The sequence below is a fragment of the Peromyscus californicus genome, unplaced genomic scaffold (assembly GCF_007827085.1).
Source record: "Peromyscus californicus insignis strain IS unplaced genomic scaffold, ASM782708v3 Scaffold_2__1_contigs__length_46816999, whole genome shotgun sequence".
Lineage (NCBI taxonomy): Eukaryota > Metazoa > Chordata > Mammalia > Rodentia > Cricetidae > Peromyscus > Peromyscus californicus.
Window position 1 is genome coordinate 31,582,270 of NW_026294540.1, and position 20,084 is coordinate 31,602,353.

Genomic DNA, 20,084 nt, shown 5'->3' on the forward strand with positions numbered 1-20,084 from the left:
TGATTCCAGCCACTCGGCCTCCCTCTCCCAGGCTGCCTGAGCTTGGAGGTGCCACGTTAAATAGTTAAAAACCCTTCTGTTAATTTCCATAACTCCAGAGTGGCAGGGTTTGGCTGGCTCTGCGTGTCTCTCTGAGTTCCTTGATTATGAAGGGGTCATGGTTGATCAGACATTATTAATGATCAAATCCCACCAACCAAGCAACCCCAATGTCTGCCTGCTGGCTTCTGAAGAACCTTTGCCAATTTCCCAGACCCAACCGTGAGCCGTGGGGCAGACTGCCTTCTGGGCTCACGAACCACGTGTGGTCCAGCTTCTGATTAAAACCAGAATGGATGGGGTGCTGTGACATCTAAAAAAAAATAATGACAACCCAAGTGATCACGTTAAACAAGGGGGACTCAGCAGGGGAAAGAAAAGCATTAAAGGCTGCCCTGGTCCTCCACAGCTCTGCCTGCCAGGGCATCCTGTGAGCAGGGACCGCCTGCAGGGACCAGGATGGAGGTCTGCTCACCTCCTGAGGTGTGGCTCCTCCTACTACACAGCTTGGCCAGTCCTCTGGATGCTCTCAGGTAGTGCTTTTGTTAGTCTTGGCCCTTCTGGGTTAGTTAGCTTTTGGCTCTAGGGTTTTCCAAGCTGTCTGGCCATTCCTCCAACTGTCTGGTGAATTTCTTCCAGTGCTCCGCTGGGAGACCAGGAGGACACTCACACAGAGGTTCAGATGGAGCATACCCTGACCTTCAGACCTAGCCACCACAGGTCATCGATAGGGTGCTTATCATTGCCATCTAGATCAGGTGACACAACCCTCAGCCCTGTCCAGAGTAATGCCCAGTGTCCATGAGATGTTAACCCCAGACCCTTGAATGGCCATTATGGCCACTGCCTATCTCTGATGGACCAGCCATGGGATCCAAGTGTTTTGAGGCATCCAGCAGCTGGTCCAAGCCCCTTCCCCTTCTTATTCACTAACTAAGGACTGCAGCCTAGAGATTGTTGGCCAGTCCTCCTAGGCCACCTCTTCTCCCCATGGCACTCAGTCACGGGGAGGTGGAGTTAGGGTGTCCCAGGGGACACAGTCTCAGGCCTTCAGAGAATCATATAATGAGAAGATGTCATGGTAGCTGGACAGCCATGTGCAGGGGACATGGTTTCTACAGTTTTACTCCGGCGGCAAGTGCTAACAGCAGCGGTCCCCAGCCGGCCAAACGCAAGGGGGCAAAGGCATCTGGAAAGGTTACAGTTTGCCCAGGGTTGCTGATGACGGGAGCCCCAGGTCTGCCCTATTTTTCTTCATAAAGAACCTCCCGCACTTCCAGAGAGGAGACAGCCCCTCTTGGCTCTTGCTTGCTTCCAGGAATGTTCAACCTTTTGGCATTGTGATAGAAGTTGTCATATAGAGTTCATGCTTGAGAACCATGCAATCGAGTTATGGAAAAAATCACCACCCAGCTAAAACACTCCTGGGAATTTACCCTAAAGTCTCCAAGTCGACACGGCACAGAGACACTCGCATGCCTGTCTAACACTAGCACTGTTGACAGCAGCCATGCTACGGAGCCCATACAGGATGTCCGACAGCATAGGAATGGTTAAGGAAAATGTACTGCTATGCAATGAAATAAAAAATAATTTAATGTATGTGTATGTTCCTACTCGTCTCTCGGTGCACCCTGTGTGTAATGTCCAGAGGCCAGAAGAGGGCATCAGATGCCCTTGAACTGGAGTTACAAGCAGTTGTGAGGTATAAAGTGTGGTGCTGGGAATTGAACCCAGGTTCTCTGTAAGAACAGCAAGTGTTGTTAACTGCTGAAACATGGCTCTGACCCCACACAACGCCCCGCCCCCTGCATACACACAAAAATGTTTTTCCATCCATAAAGAAGAATGAAGTTATATTGTTCTCAGAAAAATGGATGTAACTGAAGACAGTCATATAAAAATCATAGAAAGTCACATACATTGAGAACGCACAAATGAGAGGTCGTTTGTGGTTCCTAGGTTTTCTATAGATACATAAAATCACATATGCATACATATATACATACACATGCATACGTGCATATATACATTATGAAAGTAGAAGTTGTTATGTTGGTGGTAAAGGACCCATGGGGGGAGGGGAAGAGGAAAGAGAAGAGAGGAGAACACGGGGTAGAATGTGTGCAATAAGCAATATATATGAGTGTGAAAAAGTTAATAATACAATACAACTTTTTGTGATGTTTTCAGTAAGTTTTTGATTTTGTGGGCCATATTCACAGCTATCTTGGGGCTCATACAGCCCATGGACCCTATGTTGGATACACCTGCTAGATCCTGTGCCCTGCAGTCCCCTCTGAGAGAGTTTCTCAGCAGAAACAGAGTTCCCCAACTACAGAGAGATGTGCCTGGACTGGCACCTGGCTCTGCAAATCCCCCACTTTGTTATGTGAAAAGTGACCCCCACATACACAACCTCTTGAGCTTGAAGTGGGTACCACAGGCCATACCTAACAGGCTGTTGGGGTTCCCTGTGCTGCAGACAACAGGCTACACCTCACAGGGATACTGTAGACACAGAATTTGCCTTGTAGCCATTTCTCAATTCCATGTGTTAACTGACATTCCCAGGAAAAAGTCTCCCTTTGTTAAACATTCTCCAAGGCTGATAATTAATTAGAACATCAATGTTTTGTCAACAGCTGGAAGACACAGGTATACAGCCAAATTATCTTGGGCTATCTCAGCCCCTAAATAGCATTTACGGCCTACCTCTGTGCCTAGCATCTTGTGATGATTAGGTAAATCCTCTGAAATGTACAAACATAGCCTTGACTTCCACCAACCACTCAAAGCTAAGCATGTCGTCAGACAGTATCCCAAGCCTGTAACAGCGACTTCTCGGCTCTGCCGTAACACGTCTACCCAAGGTTCCCACCAACGTGTTTGAAAACTGTCCTGATTTATGATTTTCTTTGCTCTGTTACTGGGAAAATCCCACCAACTGTTACCACACTGGAAGGTGGAATTTGGGGTAATCCAAATCTGTGTTCCTGGGCCATGCTCATATTTTGGTATTTTGCTCCAGAATAAACTATCTCCCTTTGAGGTGAGAGCTATGTCTGTTGCTGTTTTGTATCAACACATGTGACAGGAACACAGTAACGGCACCTGGTCTCTACCCTCTATAACGGGTGGATGTTGTTGCCATGATGCCCCTCACTGGGGTACTCTAGGGCTTTTTGTCACACCTGCAGGTATTTTTTCATGTGTTTTTTTTTCTTCCTTGAGGGCCCATTCTTCTATCAGCACCTATGTCGCCTCAGACCTACAGAAGCCTCGGGCCCAGCTCTGGAGTTCCTAGGACCAACACCTAACCTGCCTCACTGTGGTGGTTTGAATAGGAATGGCCCCCATAGACTCATGTGTGTGAATGCTTGATCCATAGGGAGTGGCACTATTGGGAGATACGGCTTTGCTGGAGTAGGTGAGGCCTTGTTGGAGGAAGTGTGTCACTGTGGGGATAGGTTTTGAGGTCTCCTATGCTCAAGCCATGCCCAATGTGGCACAGTCTTCTTCTGCCGCCTGTGGATTAAGATGTAGAACTCTCAGCTTCTTCTCCAGCACCATGTCTGCTTGCACACTGTCATGTCTCACCACGACAATAATGGACTAAACCTCTGAAACTGTCAATCAGCCCCAATTAAATGTTTTCCTTTATAAGAGTTACTGTGATCATGGTGTGCTGTGGGATGGTCTGTATGTCAAATGTGTTGCTGATTGGTCAATGAATAAATCACTGATTGGTCAGTGGCCAGGCAGGAAGTATAGGCGGGACTAAGAGAGAGGAGAATTGAGAGAACAGGAAGCTGGGTGAGGGAGACACTGCCAGCCGCCATGATGACAAGCCGCATGTGAAGATGCCAGTAAGCCACGAGCCATGTGGCAAGGTATAGATTTATGGAAATGGATTAATTTAAGCTGTAAGAACAGTTAGCAAGAAGCCTGCCACAGCCATACAGTTTGTAACCAATATAAGTCTCTGTGTTTACTTGGTTGGGTCTGACGGCTGTGGGACTGGCAGGTGAGAGAGATTTGTACTGACTGTGGGCCAGGCAGGAAAACTCAAGCAACAATGGTGTCTCTTCACAGCAATAGAAACCTTAACTAAGACACTTACCTTGACCATTACACGTGCGATGCCCAAACATATCATGACTTATTGAGTTAGCTGCACATGATACATGTTCACTCTGAGCCCAGAAAAGACCAGGTAACTTTAAAGTAGGATCCTCCATGGAAGCATGTATTTTACAACTCTGTCTACTTCTTTAGAAACCAGGGGAATGACCCAAATTTGAAGTCTTTGTTTTCCTTAATGTTTATTTTTTTAATTGTGATTTATGTGTATGTGTGTAAGTATATGCCATGTGTGTGTAGGTGCACTTGGAGTCCAGAATAGAGCATCAGATCTCCTGGAGCTGAAGCCACCCAACATGGATGCTGGGAATTGAACTTGGGTCCTCTGCAAGAGCAACAAGCACTCGTTCTTAACCACTGAGCCATCTCTCCAGCCCCACAACTCTAAGATCTTCTGACTGGGAATGATACCTCTAGTCACGCAGTCAGTATTTATTAACAGTATTTTAGAAAACGCCTAGATTTAAGCTGCCTTTCTTTAATTAAAAAAAAAAGGACATTAGTCTAGGTCTATTGGCACCAGTCTGTAGTCCTAGCTTCTCAGGAGGCTGAGGCAGGACAACTGAAAGCTCAAGCCAGCTTGTGCTACAGAATGAGTTCAAGGCTAGCCAGGGCATGTAGAAAGACTAAATATCCAAATAAAAAACACAGAAATCTCAGTGGTAGAGCACCTGCCTAGAATCCCCCAGTGAGGGGCTGGGGCGTGGCTCAGTGGCTCTTGGTTGTCATTTGTGGATCTTTGCATCTCTTGGGAGCCCCTGCCCACAGAGTAGGTAGACAGTGATCTACGTTCTGACCCAGTCCAGTTCTGTGTTTACCTTGGCTAAGTCCCTACCCCATGTAACTCTCTATGTTTCTCCTCTCACTGGTAACGCTGATAACATCCACAGTGGGAAGAAGGTTCAGCAAGTGAAGTGCTTGCTGTTCAAGCGTGAGGACCTGCGTTCAGTCCTAGCCAAGGTGGTGGTGTGTCTGTTACCCCAGTTCTGGGGAAGTGGAGACAGCTAGCCAAATCAGCAAGCCCCAGGCCAGTGAGAGACCCTGTCTCAAAAAACAAGATGGACAGAGTCTAAGGAATGACACTCGATGTTGACATCTTACTCTCACACACAGGTGCACACACTTGCACATGCAGAGAATGAATGAATGAATGAATGAATGAATGAATGAATGGATAACATTTGGCACTATTTATAGAGGCCTCTCTATTCCAGGCTTTTCATCTATATCCATTTAGACCTTGTGGCCTTCCAGGGTGTGTTTCTGCCTGTGTATGAAGGTGGGACTGGCCATGTTCTTGAGTAGTAACAGGGCACTTGTGCACGCGCACGTGCGCGCGCGCGCGCGCACACACACACACACACACACACACACACACACACACACACACACATGCACTCACACTCCAATACCACACAAATAAAAATTTAAAATTTTCTTTAAAAACTCAAGAAAAGCCCTGGGTTAGTGCCGAGTGGTGGGGACTCTTGGTGTCATTAATCTTTAGAGGATACAGCGTGACTGCCACTATAAAAACGTCTACACCGGACAAGACACAGGCAGTCACCTATAGATGACTTCAGTATGTAGGCAGTGAGCACAGGTTATCTGCAGACACTACACCATTTATCTGAGGACTTGACCCTGGGTAGATTAGGGTATCCCCAGGGATCCTGGGACAATCCTATGGTTGCCTAGCACAGTAGGGCCCTCCCTCTCGTGGAAGGGGATTTTTGCTGCAGGGTTACCCTTAATCCCTGACCCCCTGTCTCTGAAACAGGAAGAGAAGACTATCTACCCAGGACAGTCACCGTGCAGATTCAGTAGATAATGTAGGGAAACCACAAGACTCAATGTCATTTGTCCCTAACTGCAGGAAATCTGGGTTATTATTTTCTACCTCCAATCCACTTCCCACACTGAGCTATTACCGAGAGAAAACTCCTCAGCCTCAGGCTTCTGTTTGTACCTTGCTATTATTTTCATCCAATAGATGTGGCATCATTAGCAGGCCCTGCACCCTGGTGTGCTGAACATAAAAATTAACACCCGCTCATCACCCTGACACGCCGAAAAGACTCATTCGCTGGACCACGGCGGTCTTTTCCCCATACATCCCCGGTGGAAGAGGCAGCTTCGGAGTAGTTCTTGCATTTTTAGAGAATAATGATGGATGGTGTTCAGAGCTAAGAGCGGTTCCGAGGATGAGGCTTCTTATGTAATTATGGTTGCAGCCGGATCAGAAGCATTAGCGGGCAGGATTTCAGCGAGCCGAGGTCAGGAGGCTGCCGTGTGTGTTTGCAAAGAATGGGTACGCTTACTCGAGAGGAGGAGGAGAATGTGGCCCGAGAGAAGCACAGTTTTTAAGGTTATGGGTGAATTATGATAATGCGGGCATTGAAGAGAACAAGGCCAAGCATGAGGGACATCGATCCGAGGGAAGATTAAAATGTGCAGTGAGAGGCCCGTGCCGGTTTCTGAACGTGCTGGAAGGTGGAGGGGGCACTGCATGCCTAGAAAATTGGCTGGAGGGATGACAGAGGATTGGGTACGATGACACAGCCGTGGGCTACAAGCCTCGTGGGGGTCCCCACTCCTTGATGTCTGACCCCGAGAGCTGGAACAGCTATCTGGGGCTTTGTCTTGACATTCAAGGCAGCTGAGAACCTTTTATGAGCTGTACTGATGGCCAACAACCAAAGGCATTGGTCTCCCTGATGATGTTCGGGTCCCTAAAGCAAGGTCATCAGCAGGACATGATGCTGCTAAGCCTAGACAGCGGTTTGGAAGCTATGATGTCTGTGCTCACACTCACAAAGGTGTCAGAGAACCCAGAAGCAGCTTAAGGGTCCCAGGAAGCCCCAAGTTTAGCCCATGGCATGTAGCTGTAGGTTTATAGATTATCTGCTTAAGGGCTGGGAACACAGGAAAGCTACAGCAAGGTTCTCAAAAAATGTTCAGGGTTAGTGTTAGGTCCTGGCTGGAGGGGGAGGGGCTCCTGGTGGGTGGGGAAGGAGCGGAATCTGAAGGGTCTGGGCTGGCTGTGGCACAGTTCTGAGGAGTGTACGAGTGAAGCCTAGCTTAACAGTATTCAAGGGTGTGAGAAGCAGTCTGCCAAGTTGGAGCGGGTGGCTATACCCAGGTAGTTCCATACAACCCCCGAAGGAGGCTTCCAACCGCTCAGAGCTCTCCATAGTAAAATATTTACCACACAAACAAGCAAGTGTTTTCTCCCTCCAGGCACCTGGCACTGTTTCATGCTGTTAATCTCTTTGGGAAATACAAGAACATGTTTTCATAGAGACTGCGAGGGAAGGTGTGAGCTGTGGAAGAGTTCACAGGCTTAGACAACCGCCCAGGCAGCCTGAGCGGGAACATCCTTTTGAGGTAAGCCAGGCAAACAGAGTATTTCCTTCCCACTCCAGCAACAACCCGGATCTTCAGGAACCTGTTTGTCTTTCTTTCCTAAAGCATCCATGGTCTGGTGTGCTGGTTGTAATGGTGCCTAAGTGATGGGTCCCCCAGACAGCATCTGCTATCACCAGATGCCATTACAGCCGTACTTTAAGACAGTTAGCCATGTGACTTAGCATTTGTGTGTGATGGTTAATCTTGTTGGAGTCAACTAAGAGGCCTGCCTCTGAATGGAGGTGTGAGGGGATTCACAGGAAGAACTAACTAAGGAAGAGGGAATCCTCTCCAGAGTGGGCAGTGCCTTCCAGCAGCCCACATACAGAGGGACTGGAGGGAAAAGCAGCGCTCTTTTTGCTTGCCTTTGTTCCTTGCTGTAAGTGCATCCGCTCTTCGGTCGCTGCCACCCTTCACTGGCTTTGGAATCCAGTCTCTTAAGACTTCCAACATGGGCTGAGGACCAGTGAGTGGCTCTCCAGGAATCCTTCAGGCCCTAGGCACCAGATGGGGATTTCTGAGGTATCCTGACTCACGGACTGACCAGCTACCCCGTTCCCAGTTTCTCCAGCATGTAGATGGCCGGTGTTGGATTCCCCAGCCTGTCTCTAATAAATTCCCTTAGTAATATACACTCAAATCAGTTTTGTTCTTCTATAGAATACTGACTAATGCAGGGTGCTTGAAGTCTGTAAATATCACCCACTTCTTCCCTATGTGTTTGGGATTTTCAGTGATGGCCCCATCAGGACGTCACATTAAACTCAAAGGTCCCAGTTAAGAAAATAGTGCAGTGGGTAAGAGAACTTGCTGTGCCCGCATGAGGACATGAGTTCAAACCTCCAGCACACATGTAAAAAGTCAAGTGTGGCTGTATGTGTATGTCTGTAAGCCCAGTACTGTCGGGGACAGAGAAAGGAGGGTCACTAGAGCTGGTGAGTCATCAGCCTAGCTCCAGATTCACAGAGAGACCCTGTCTCAGGGGAATAAGGCAGAGACTGACAAAAGACACCCAGCTTCCCCCTCTGATCTCTGTGTGTGCACAGGTGTCATACCTGAACACCCGTGCGTGCACACATGCATGTGTGCGAGACACACACACACACACACACACACACACACACACACATGAGTGATGGAGAACAGGGGAACGCCGTGTGCATCAGTACACACAATGTCAATTTCTGGCCTGGCCTGGCCCCATTGTCATACAGGGTCCTGCAAGCCAGCCCCAGGATCAAAGGCCCTGCAGCCAGAAGAGACAGACTAGCAAATGGGACAGGAACACTCACATTTATTGAGCACTGAATGTAGTAGATGTTTTTTCTGAGCGCTTCATTGTACACACTGAGGGAGGTGTAAATGGGGAAACCGAGGCCTGGGAATCCAAGTGACTTTTAATAAATGTATTCAGTTAGTAGATGGCGGGCTGAGGTTTGAGTCTAGGCAGTGGGGCTTTGGGGGTCTTACCCATCATCCCCTCTGCTTTCTGCCTACATAACGCAGAGCCTAAGACACTGGGAGAAGTACCTGCAGCCCTCTGAGAGTCGAGCCACTCGAACTGCATAAACAAATCTGCTTAAACGCATAGCCTTGCAAACAGGTGTATTTCCTTTAAATTTTTTTTTTTCCAGACAGGCTCTCATATGTGAGACCTATGAGTCCAGGCTAGCCTTATGGGTCTCACATGTGAGACCTGTGGCCCAGGCTGGCCTTGAACTCACTCAGTGGCTGAGGATAACCTTAAATTTACTTTCATAATCTCCAGCCTCCACATTCTGAGTACTGGGATAACAGGGGTGTGCCACACACCCACTGTACCCAGGGTTTCACACGGGCATGTACTGCCAACCCTGTTTCCTTTAGGCACAATGTCTAGAGATGAGAATGGCTGGGGTGGAGGTGGCCCTGCTCATCTTTCCCGTGTGTGACTCTCTAGGGGCTACATAGGCCACACTCTCAACAAGGACGTGTGAGGGGGGTTGTCCTCACACCGTTTCATTTGTTCAGGTGGTCACGAGCTCTCATGGTTCCAGATCTGATGGATGTGACCTGGCATGTTACTGCTGCCTAAATCTCACGTTATGGTGCTTCTGTGATATGCGAAACAAATGTTCCAGGACATTTTGAAGAGTAAATGCCAAAGATTTAGAAGTGAGCTGACAGTCCCATCTGGAACGATGTCCTCTGTGAGTGCAGAGGAGGGTGCCTGCCAGGTAGAGACACATGGAGAGCAGGTGGTGGACTTGCAGGGGAGTGTACTGCAGGCTGACGGTTCTCAGTGAGGTATTAGGAGGTGGGATCCACAGGTGGATTCTTTCTTTGGTGGTAGACCATGACCAGGTGAAGTCACTTATGGGCTAAGGCATCAGTTATTACCCAGATCCTGACTGGTGGGTCTGTTGTCACTGTCATCTTGTGTAGTTATTTAGTTTGATTTTAGTGTGTGTGTGTGTGTGTGTGTGTGTGTGTGTGTGTGTGTGCGTGTGCGTGTGCGCATGCGCATGCGTGTACTTGTGAGCATGTGCTCGTGGAGGCCAGAGGTCAGCCTGGTGTCATTCTGCAGGATGCTGCCCACCTGGTGTTTTGAGACAGGGTCTCTCGGTGGCTCGGCGCTCACTGAGTAGGCTAGGCTGGCTGGGCAGTGAGCCGTGCCATCCTCCTGTCTCTTTCTGCAGTACAAGGATTACAAGCGTGTGCCACCAAGCTTGGCTTTTTTACATGAGTTTTGGGGGATACAGAACTGAACTACCTTGCAGGATCTATAAAAGTCCTCCTCACTCTTTCTTGTATGACACCCCACCCCCATGTGTGACCTGTGCAGAGTCTTCATCAGCAAGACCCTCCCTAATAGCCCCCACCCCCAGAGACTGTATAAACCCCTTTCCCTTAAACACCTGCCTTTAACACTGCACCGAATATGCCATCATTTCCAGTGGGACACAGGAAGCTGTAGTAGACCCAGTCTTCCTGCCCACATGGGGCACTAGGCTGGTTTTAAAATCACATTGCTTACTTCTCAGGGTCTAACATTTTACTAATTATAGAAGCACTGTGAATCTAGGGAGAGTGAACCTTCATTCTCTGTAAACTGTACAGCCTGTGGCATTCAATCACAGCAGCAGAAAACAGAGAGGAGGAGGCCTTCTATGACTCTTACAGGAGGACCCCAGGTAAGACCCTGGCCCTGTGTTTGCATGGGAGGCCCTGGTTAGCAGTGCAATGCTGCAGCATCCATCTGCAGTCCCAGAACAATGACGTATGCAGAGATTGGACCAGGGAGTTAGCAGTGCCTGGGGCTGGAGCAGGGGTCGGTAGGATTGGCAATGGGAGTGGGAGGCTTGGGGTAGGGTGGGGCTCAAGGAACCTACTTCTTCATAGAAAACAGTCTGGAGACCTCTAGGACTCCAGGTGACGGACCAGAATTCTATTATTCTGCATCTACCAAAATGTTGCCTATTTTACTGTGGCCTTCTGGGGACAACTCCTAGTTAATCATGTACCCAGTTCTGTTGGCTTCATAATGACCTGCTGCCTGCTGCCATGCTGAGGCTAGGCTCCTGCTAAAGCATGGCTTGTCTCTGCACTGGCCACCTGCTCTTAGGCCATTTCCCTACCCCTGGGCCCAGCCCATGGTGCTGGCTCCAGATAAGGCTTGCTATCTTTTTCATTCAGAACTCATTCCAACAGGGGCTTCAAGCACCTGAAACCTCACAGCCACCAGGTTCAGAAGCTCTGGGATCACAGAAATACTTGTGTCTGGTAGCTTCAGGGATCTTGCAATGGCAGGTCAAGGAGCAAACAGGCCATGGCCTCCTTGAGTAGATGACACAGCATAGCATCACTCAGGCCCATCCTAAGGAGGTAAGTGCTCCACAAAACATGCCTTTTGGGCCTCCTTCCCTGGGCTGCTGGTGGTCTCTCTCTCTCTCTCTCTCTCTCTCTCTCTCTCTCTCTCTCTGTCTATGTCTGTGTGTTTGTGTGCATGCGTGCATGTAAGTGGATGTGTGTGTAGGTGCCTGCAAAACAACCTTAGGTGTGATTCCTCAGGTACTGTCCACTTTGTTTTTTGAGACAAGTGCTATTCACCATTTGAGACAGGATCTCTCACTGGCCCAGGACTTCACCATTTAGTGAGGCTGCCTGGCTAGTGAGCTCATTGGACCCACCTGTCTCCACCTCCACAGTGCTGGGATTACATGCATGTGCTACCATCTGAATTCTTTTTAACATGGGTTTAGGGGATCCAACCTGGGCTTGTAGGCTTGCCTAGCGAATGTTACTGATGGAAACATCTCCCCAGTCTTCAATCTCCTTAAATTTTTTTTGTTGTTTTTTGAGATTTATTTTTGTTTTATGTATGTGGATGGCTTGCCTACATGTATGACTGTGTACCCTCTGTGTGCCTGGTGCCCATGGATACCAGAAGAGGGTGTTAGAGCCCCTGGAACTGGAGTTATAGACAGTTGTTAGCTGTCATGTGGGTGCTGGGAACCAACCCCAAGTCCTCTGAGAGAGCAGCCAGTGCTCTTAACTGCTGAGCCAGCTCTCCAGCCCCTAAACCTCTTTTTAACAAAAGTGAAATACTTTCTTCAAGCCAAGTCTTAGACTGGCAAGATCAAAAGCAGGGAATGGCAGTGGCTTTTTGCCACCTGCTCATCATTTCAGATAAATCATTTCCCTGGAAGGTGCCTACTATCTCAGAGCATCCTGTGAGTGGGGACCAGGTGGATGTCACTGGTGACTTGGGTCTGCAGTCGTACTCTGTGCTGTATTCTGGGACCCTTCCCCTGAAATGCGTCGTATTTTTCCTTGCACCACATTCTCCAGCACACAGCAGAGCACTTGCCCATGGTCCCCACCGGGCCCAGCTCTGGATCTGTCTGCACCCTCAGGCAGAAGCCACCAGATGTCCCTTCCCTGCTCCCAGGGCCGTGTAAGTCGCTCCCCCTCCAGACTCACTGTGAAGCAGCATTTCACCCACCCAACCTCCATCCAGAAGGAGTGGCTCGCAGGACAGTTAGAGACTTGGGATCGTGTTGGTCAAAGGGAGACCTGAGAAGGGTGGGCCGTACTCAGTCCTGTCTCCCACTAGGCAATAGTAACAAACATGGGGTCTTTAATACGATTTAGTAAGAGGATAAATAAGTAAAGGTATTGATGGTGTTTTAAAACACAATTTGCTAGTTTTCCATCCATCTTTTCAGAGCTGCGTCTCTGAATGTGAGGCTGAGAACCTGAGGTTCACATGTCATCCCAGGGGGCTCTACCGTGGGTCAGCGCAAGCCTCGTGGTGGGAGACAGGTGCCCTCAGGAGCCTGGTCGGCACTGACTGAAAAACCAGCCTGCCATTTCCCAAACAACCACCGGCACAGCCTGTAGTGGAAGGAGGTTGATTACGAATGGGCTTGCCATGGGCCATAAACAAATGGAGGGAATTCTGGGTTAATAAAATGTAAATTTCATTCCTTGAGAAAGCCTCAGTTCCCTGCTCAGGAACAAAAGAAGTCTGTGATGCTCTGTGTCCAGGAGATGCTGCTATTGGCATGATTTGTGTCCACCCGCCCCACTGTCTGATAGAAACAGGAGCAAGCAAATCTCTCTCTTCCACCGCAGTGTTCCTTACCCAGAATCACACCATTGGGCTCCTCCGGGGGCTGCCACACGATCCGCACCGCAGTTAGCCTCACTTCAGGGAACACCAGCCGCACGGGGGGACCTGGGGCTAAAGGAAAGCACAGTGAGGCAGGTGTCGTATAGGGTTCTGTGGCCAGCCTCATGCTCTAATGATGAACGTGGGTCTCCTCGGAGGGGGCCCCACGCTTTCATTTTTTAATTTCTGTCTCAGAAATTGATTTACCCTTTTAAAACTGTTCATTTATTTATGTGTCTGTGTCTGTGATATGCTGCATGCGTGCAGCCATCTGTCTGTGGAGGCCAGAAGAAGGCGTCAGATCTTCTGGAGCTGGAGTTACAGGCAGTTAAGAGCTGCCCAATACAGGTACTGGGAATTGAACACCGGGAGAAGAGCAAACATTCTACACTGCTGAGTCAGCTCTCCAGCCCCTTAGATAGTATTTTGTATCTGGCTTTTTATGTGGTTTTAGGGATTTGAACTCAGGTCCTCATGCTTATTCAGCAGGCACTTTGCAGACTCTGTCATCTTCCCAGGCCATGTTTTCAGTGAAGGACTTCGGGACCCTCAATGGCTCCATGCGACTCCCTAATGATTCTGAAAAACACACCTTATTTTGCATCCTGACCATCTGGCTTAGAAAACCATGCTGAGAAACTATGCCTCCATGACTTGAGAGGACAGCTCATGGCAACGCTAGCCTGAGGGTCACCTATGGCTTCGCTGGGTTTGACATTTGTAGAGCAGGTGACTGGCAACTAGGATGGATCATATTGACTGTCAACTGGGCAGGATCTACAATCACCTGGGAGACACACCTCTGGCCATGTCTGTGGGGTTTCCAGATTGGGTTAACTGAGGGGAGAAGACCCATTCTGAATACGGGTGACCCCATCCCACGGGCTGGGGTCTTGTACTGAATAAAAAGGAGAAAGCAAGCTGACCATCAGCATCCATCTCTCTCTGCTTCCTGACTGTGGATGCAAATTGGCCAGCTGCCTCATGTTCCTGCCACCAAACTTCACTACCATGATGGTCCACATACCCTTGAGCAGAGTAAACCTTCTTCCCTAAAGCTTTTTTTGTTAGGTATTTGGTTATAGCCACAACAGAGGTAACCATTACAAGGTAATTTATCCCTTAGTTTCCCCTCAACCACTGAGGAAGCACACTGACAACCAAGGCTTTCTAGCCAATGTCTGCCTCACCTCGCCGGCCCTGTCTTAGAAACTTAAGAGCTGATGTTCACAGATGCGTATAATAATTCTTCTGTGTGGTTCAGTGCACCGATAATTTAAAATGCAGTGATGTCTTGTGGAACGATTGAATAATAGGGTCTCAGCCCTCATAAAACATATTTGCTTAAATGGATAGGCAAGTTAGTATGTGGCCAGTGTGAGAGTGTCTCATCAGACTTAATCATGGATTGATTCCCACGCAATGGCCAGGAGCAATTGATGCAGAAACAGAAAGCGGGGAATGTCCATTCTGGGTGGGTGAATCTGGACATGTGTAATGATACCTATACATGGGTGAAGTAAATGCCCAAAGGAGGCCACAGGCTTGAACGCCAGGACTCATTTATAATACCAGGGTGACATAGCAATGACCTTCTGAGCTGTCCCCAAGGCACAACAGATTGTGTCAAAATGAAGAGAGAAGACATGTTTATATAAATAATACAGCAATAAAAGAAAAAATCATTGCCTGACTATATGTGTCCTTTAGAAAGAATGATGGCAGTGGACATTGAGGGACAGTTTTTAGATGTCTTTACTTTCTTTTCCTAGGATTAAGCTGAAGCATGCCCACATAGGTGACTAGTGCACCTTGCAGCTAATATGGCCAACTGTCTATTTCCCCTGTACTGCCCATCTCCCCTCACCCCTCACCCTGGAGACAGCTGAAGGACAATCCCACGGAAGCAGTGATGGTTGTGACTGTCAGTGTGACAGGATCTAGAATCACCTAAGAGACAGACTCTAGGCAAGTCCATGACAGATTTTCTAGATTCGGCTAACTGAGGTGGGATGACTCATCCTAAGTGTGACAGAAACCATCCCACGGGCTGGGTCCTGGACTGAATACAAAGGAGAAAGCGAGCTGAGCACCAGCATCCATGTCTCTGCTTCCTGACTGTGATTGCAATGTGACCAGCTGACTCATGCTCCTGCCGCCAGGCCTTCCTGCCATGATGGCCTGCACCCTCCAACTGTGCAAATAGCCCAAATCAACCCCCTTCCATAAAGCTACTTCTCAGACATCTGGTCACAGCAATGAGAAGTAATACAGAGCCCAGGCCAGATCCACACACTATGGAAGAGGGAGACAGGGCTCTTTTAATGGAGCAAGTGGAGTTGTGGCTCATTAGCCATTCCAAGGAGAAGCTTCAACAACCCTGTTGTTTTTTCCGTCCTGTCAGACACTTCCGATCCCGAGGTGGGTGTTTGAGCAGATCAGTATTTTCCCCCTGACATATTCATTATGGCCTGTTTAATAACAAATGTGTGAAGGAGCTAACCTTTAAGTGTTTGACATCTGCAAAGTGGAAAAACATATTTACTGATGATTTAGACTTCCATAAAAACAAAGCCAGCAAGATGTGCTTGTTACTCAAATCTGGAAGCACCAGAGCCTGGGGACCCCTGGGTGCTGTCAAATATGCTGCTCTCTGTGCAGGAACATGCAATTAGCAATCTGAAGGCAATGGTGAGACCCGCCATCCCCATGAGAATGGACACCCGGGTCCAGTGAGGAGTTTGATTTAGATCTGTAGAGCTGCTACTAAGTGGATGGGCTCATGTCTCATAATCTAGCCCACCCTCATGAGCCCTTGCCCACAGCATAGTTAGGATCGAGATGCTGCACAGTCCATAATCAGGCCGTAAAAACCCTCTCTGGGCTCAAATTGGCCACATAAACACCCAGTGACTGGAAAACAATTTAGTTTTGTTTCCCTCAACTAGAAAAAAAAAAGAAGAAGAAGAAGAAGAAGAAGTGGTTGAAAATTTACACTAAAAACAAGTGCAATCCAAATTGTTTGGATTGGAAAACTAAGGCAGAGGGAGCGGGGCCAGCCGTGTACTTACTGTCATCTTTGGTACGCTCCAGGACGAGGGGCGAGCTAGGGACCCCGTTCCCGATACGTGTGAACGCCAGCACCTGGAGCTCATACACCACAAACTTGCGCAGGCCAGCTAGCAGGGCAGACTGTGTATGGTTCCCTCGAACCACGTGGCTTCTGGGCTCTGGATCCAGGTCTTTGGCACGGTACAGAATCTGAAGCATCAACACACACATGCAGATGGTTACAGCTAAGTGCGTGCTTAGAAGGGGACTCCCTGTGCACACGGTACCAGCTCAGAACTAAGCGGCAGGGACCACCCAACTGTGGTTTCTCCACAAGGGCAGCTATTAAGGGAGTTTTGGATCTCATTTCTACCCACTGGCATCAAGGGGGAAGGCAGCCATGAGGCAACTATACTCCAGAAGAGTGGCTGGAATCACACAGCTCTGCCTACAGCTTGGTGATTTGGCTGCCTGGGCACAATTTGGCAAGATCTGAAGCTCTCGACTATAGCCATGCCAGGTGCTCCCACTGAAGCATGGGCTTGGTCTTGGGCACAAGCCTCTTGCTTCCTATAAATGGAGCTTGGGTCTCCATGAAATCCCTTGATTCCAAAAAATTGGGGTTGCTGCCCCAGAAGACTTGCTCTTTCTTCCTCAAGTGAACCCAAGGCTTGCCCCAGGTCACAGGGATGAACTGAGATGTGCTCCTCCAGGGCCTCCTCCTCCTCCTTCTCTCCTCAGTCCTCCCTCTAAGCTTATCTCTCTCTGAACTGTTCTCCAAGGTAAGTGATCCACAAGCTCTAAGAGAGAGGGTCACTGGGGAGACATTAGACACTAGCACAGGAAGCATTTCCCAAGGGAAGTAGGAGGTGCGGCATGGAGCTCTGTCCACTGAACCCACCCAACAGGGCTGCCACCATGGAGCAGGAGACTTGTCATGTCTCTGTCATAAACTCTGGATCACCATGTTCCCTGGGTGTGTCACACAGCACGGATCCTGAACGGAGCCATTAGAATACTTATGGAGAGGGAATGCATCTGAGCGCAGGTCAGAGGAAAGCAATTGGGATTTAATGACAGAAAGACAGCAGGGCATGGGAGGGAAGCATCTCATCCCAGCACTTTGCAAGACCAGACAGGAAGACTGCTATGAGTTCAAGGTCAGCTGATGCTGCATAATGAGTTCTAGGCCAGTCTGGGCTATCGTGGGAGAGCCTGTCTGATCATAAAAAGGTGTTCCCCACCCCCACACTCCGTCCCCAGAGCAGAAAAAAAGCCATACAAAACCAGTTACTGAAAGACAAGAGAGAAAATGCCTAAAATCCATTGAGGATATGTGGGAGGCATTTTCTTATTGTTGTACTAGGGATTGAATCCAGGGACTAATGAAGGCTAGACAAGCAACTGGTCATCAAGCCACACCCCAGCCCCTCACTGGGGGATTCTAGGCAGGTGCTCTACCACTGAGCCACACCCCAGCCCCTCACTGGGGGATTCTAGGCAGGTGCTCTACTGCTCCAGTCTAGCAGATTGTCCCATGAGAGCAGCATCACATTATCAACTAGATCCAGAGAAGTCCATTGTGTTGCTTGGGAGATTGGAGCTAGATACAGAGCCAGGGAATTGTATTGGGCATGTTTGAGAGAGGAGAAAGCAATAGGCGGTTTTGAAGATTCTTGGTAGAAGCTTAAGATGGATCGGGAGAAGCAAGGGTAAGTCCAACCCTAACAGAGGACAGCCCCACCTAGGGCCATCACAAATCAGCACTCAGAGAAGCAGGGACCATTTCCCAGAAGCCCCTAATTTCACATAGCAACTCTGGGAAGTGACCACTGTAGTCATTCTCATTTGACAGTAGGTGACAGAAGCTGCATCCATTCATGGTCCAAGGGCCCAGGGTGCCTCAGCCAGAACAGAACCAGGGCCTGGCTTGCTGGTCAGGGTCTCTCTTGTATTTGCTTCCTGACTGATGCCTGGAAAGCACTTCTCCCAGTCCATCTCTTCCAGACAAGACAGCTGATAAAGTCAGGAACTGGCCCAAGTGACAGATCTGTGACACCTTCCCACCAGCCCCGAAGGCAGAGCAGAGTCATCACAAACCCTTACCTTGTAGCCCAGGATGAGCCCATTCTGGTCCTGCTCAGGGACTGAAGCCCACGTCAGCAGGATCTGGGTGGAGCTCACAGCCTCAGCAGACACATTTTCAGGAGCTGCTGAAGGGACTGCAAAAGAACATGTCACATGATTGCATCAACAGTCTCCAGCCTTCTATGAACAGAAGGGCATTTACACACAGACAGACAGACACACAGACACACAGAGACATACACACACACAGAAGCACATAGACATACACACACTGGACACAGACACAGACACAGACACACACAGACACACAGACACACACACACAGACACACACACACAGACACACACACACACACACACACACACACACACACACACACACACATCCTGCTCAGGCTGTTCTTGAAACAGCAGTGGTTCTGAGCATTCTGTGTGGATCAGATAAGCCTGCAGGTGTACAGCACATATGTAAATCTCTTTAATATGAGCAACAAATTCCGTAAATCCTGGGTATTTAGAACTCAATTCTACCTGAGCCTGGTCAGCAAGAAAATGCTCTCCATCTGTTTTGGGTAATAACTTAAAGAGCTGCAGGCTTTTACTTTGAAGAGGAATTCCTCAATTTCAGATGGATACTAGCTCACTGAGACTGCTAAACATGAAGGTCCCTGAGGGTTGGGCAGAGGAGGTGGATGGGGGGTGATGGACAGAAGACCAGACCCCAGGGATGATGTTTGCTGTATGTGGGTGAGGGGCAGGTGGGGAGCCCTGCCTCATAATGTTCTGTCTCTGATTTCTAATTGAGTCTAATCCCTCCTGATCAGCAGAAGCAGGTGTTATCCACCCCTTTCTGCAGATAAACAGAGAACTAAGGTGGATCTGCTTGTTTGTCTTTTCTATGTTTTCAATGCAGGGGATGGAACTGGGGGGTCTTGTGCATGCTCAGCAAGTACTCTGCCATTGGGCTGCAGCCCTGGGCCTGGAAATCTAAGACTGAAGAAAGTTGTATTTCATTCTAGTTATTGTGGGGGGTGTGTCAACCTTGGTTTTTGTTCCTTAGTCATAATCCACTTTATTTTTTGAAACAAGGTCTGTCAGTGGCCGGGGGCTCACAGATTAGTCTAGGCTAGCTGGCCAGTAAGTCAATGAGCCCCGGCGATCCTCCTGTCTCCACCTTCCCAACTCTGAGATTACAAGCATTGCTCCAGCATTCAGTTTTTAACATGGGTGAGGGGCTCTAACTCAGGTCCCAACTCAAGTCACTTTATTGACTGAGCCACCATCCTGGCATTATTATTTATCTGTTTTTGAGATGAGACTTGCTAGTTATCAGTATCAATCTGGCCTGCAACTCACTATGTAGCCCAGGCTGGCCTCAAACATCCACACCCTTCCCATTCCATTTCATTTAAACTGTTTTGTTACATAATTGCCTAAAGGCAGTCCTTGTGGTTTTTGACCCTTGTGTACCTAACTCAGTTCTCCTAGTTTAGGCAATTTTGCCTCATTTAGTTTTCTTTGATGGCACTGACTGTCTTGAGGAGTGTTCCAGGAATCAGATACAATGTGAATATGAACAGCAGTGAACTTTAAAGACAAGTTTTTTTTTCTTTTTCTTTCTATCAGTGTGTCCGAAGATATCTATGGATGTAGCCCAACACATTTGTAGATGGCAATATATCCAATGTTAGACACTCTGGTAG

At 48.6% G+C, this 20,084-nt stretch overlaps 1 protein-coding gene across 2 annotated transcripts in view; it reads right to left on the minus strand.

Annotated features, from left to right (window-relative positions):
* Sdk1 (sidekick cell adhesion molecule 1) overlaps positions 1–20,084 on the minus strand; it is a 970,126-nt gene that overhangs the window by 104,085 nt on the left and 845,957 nt on the right. For both annotated transcript variants that reach the window (XM_052754191.1, XM_052754192.1), the window contains 3 exons: positions 18,401–18,516; positions 16,315–16,504; positions 13,217–13,315 (listed from right to left, as the gene is read on the minus strand). In XM_052754191.1, the coding sequence (XP_052610151.1) occupies positions 13,217–13,315; positions 16,315–16,504; positions 18,401–18,516 (405 nt within the window). The remainder of the gene's footprint in view (positions 1–13,216; positions 13,316–16,314; positions 16,505–18,400; positions 18,517–20,084) is intronic.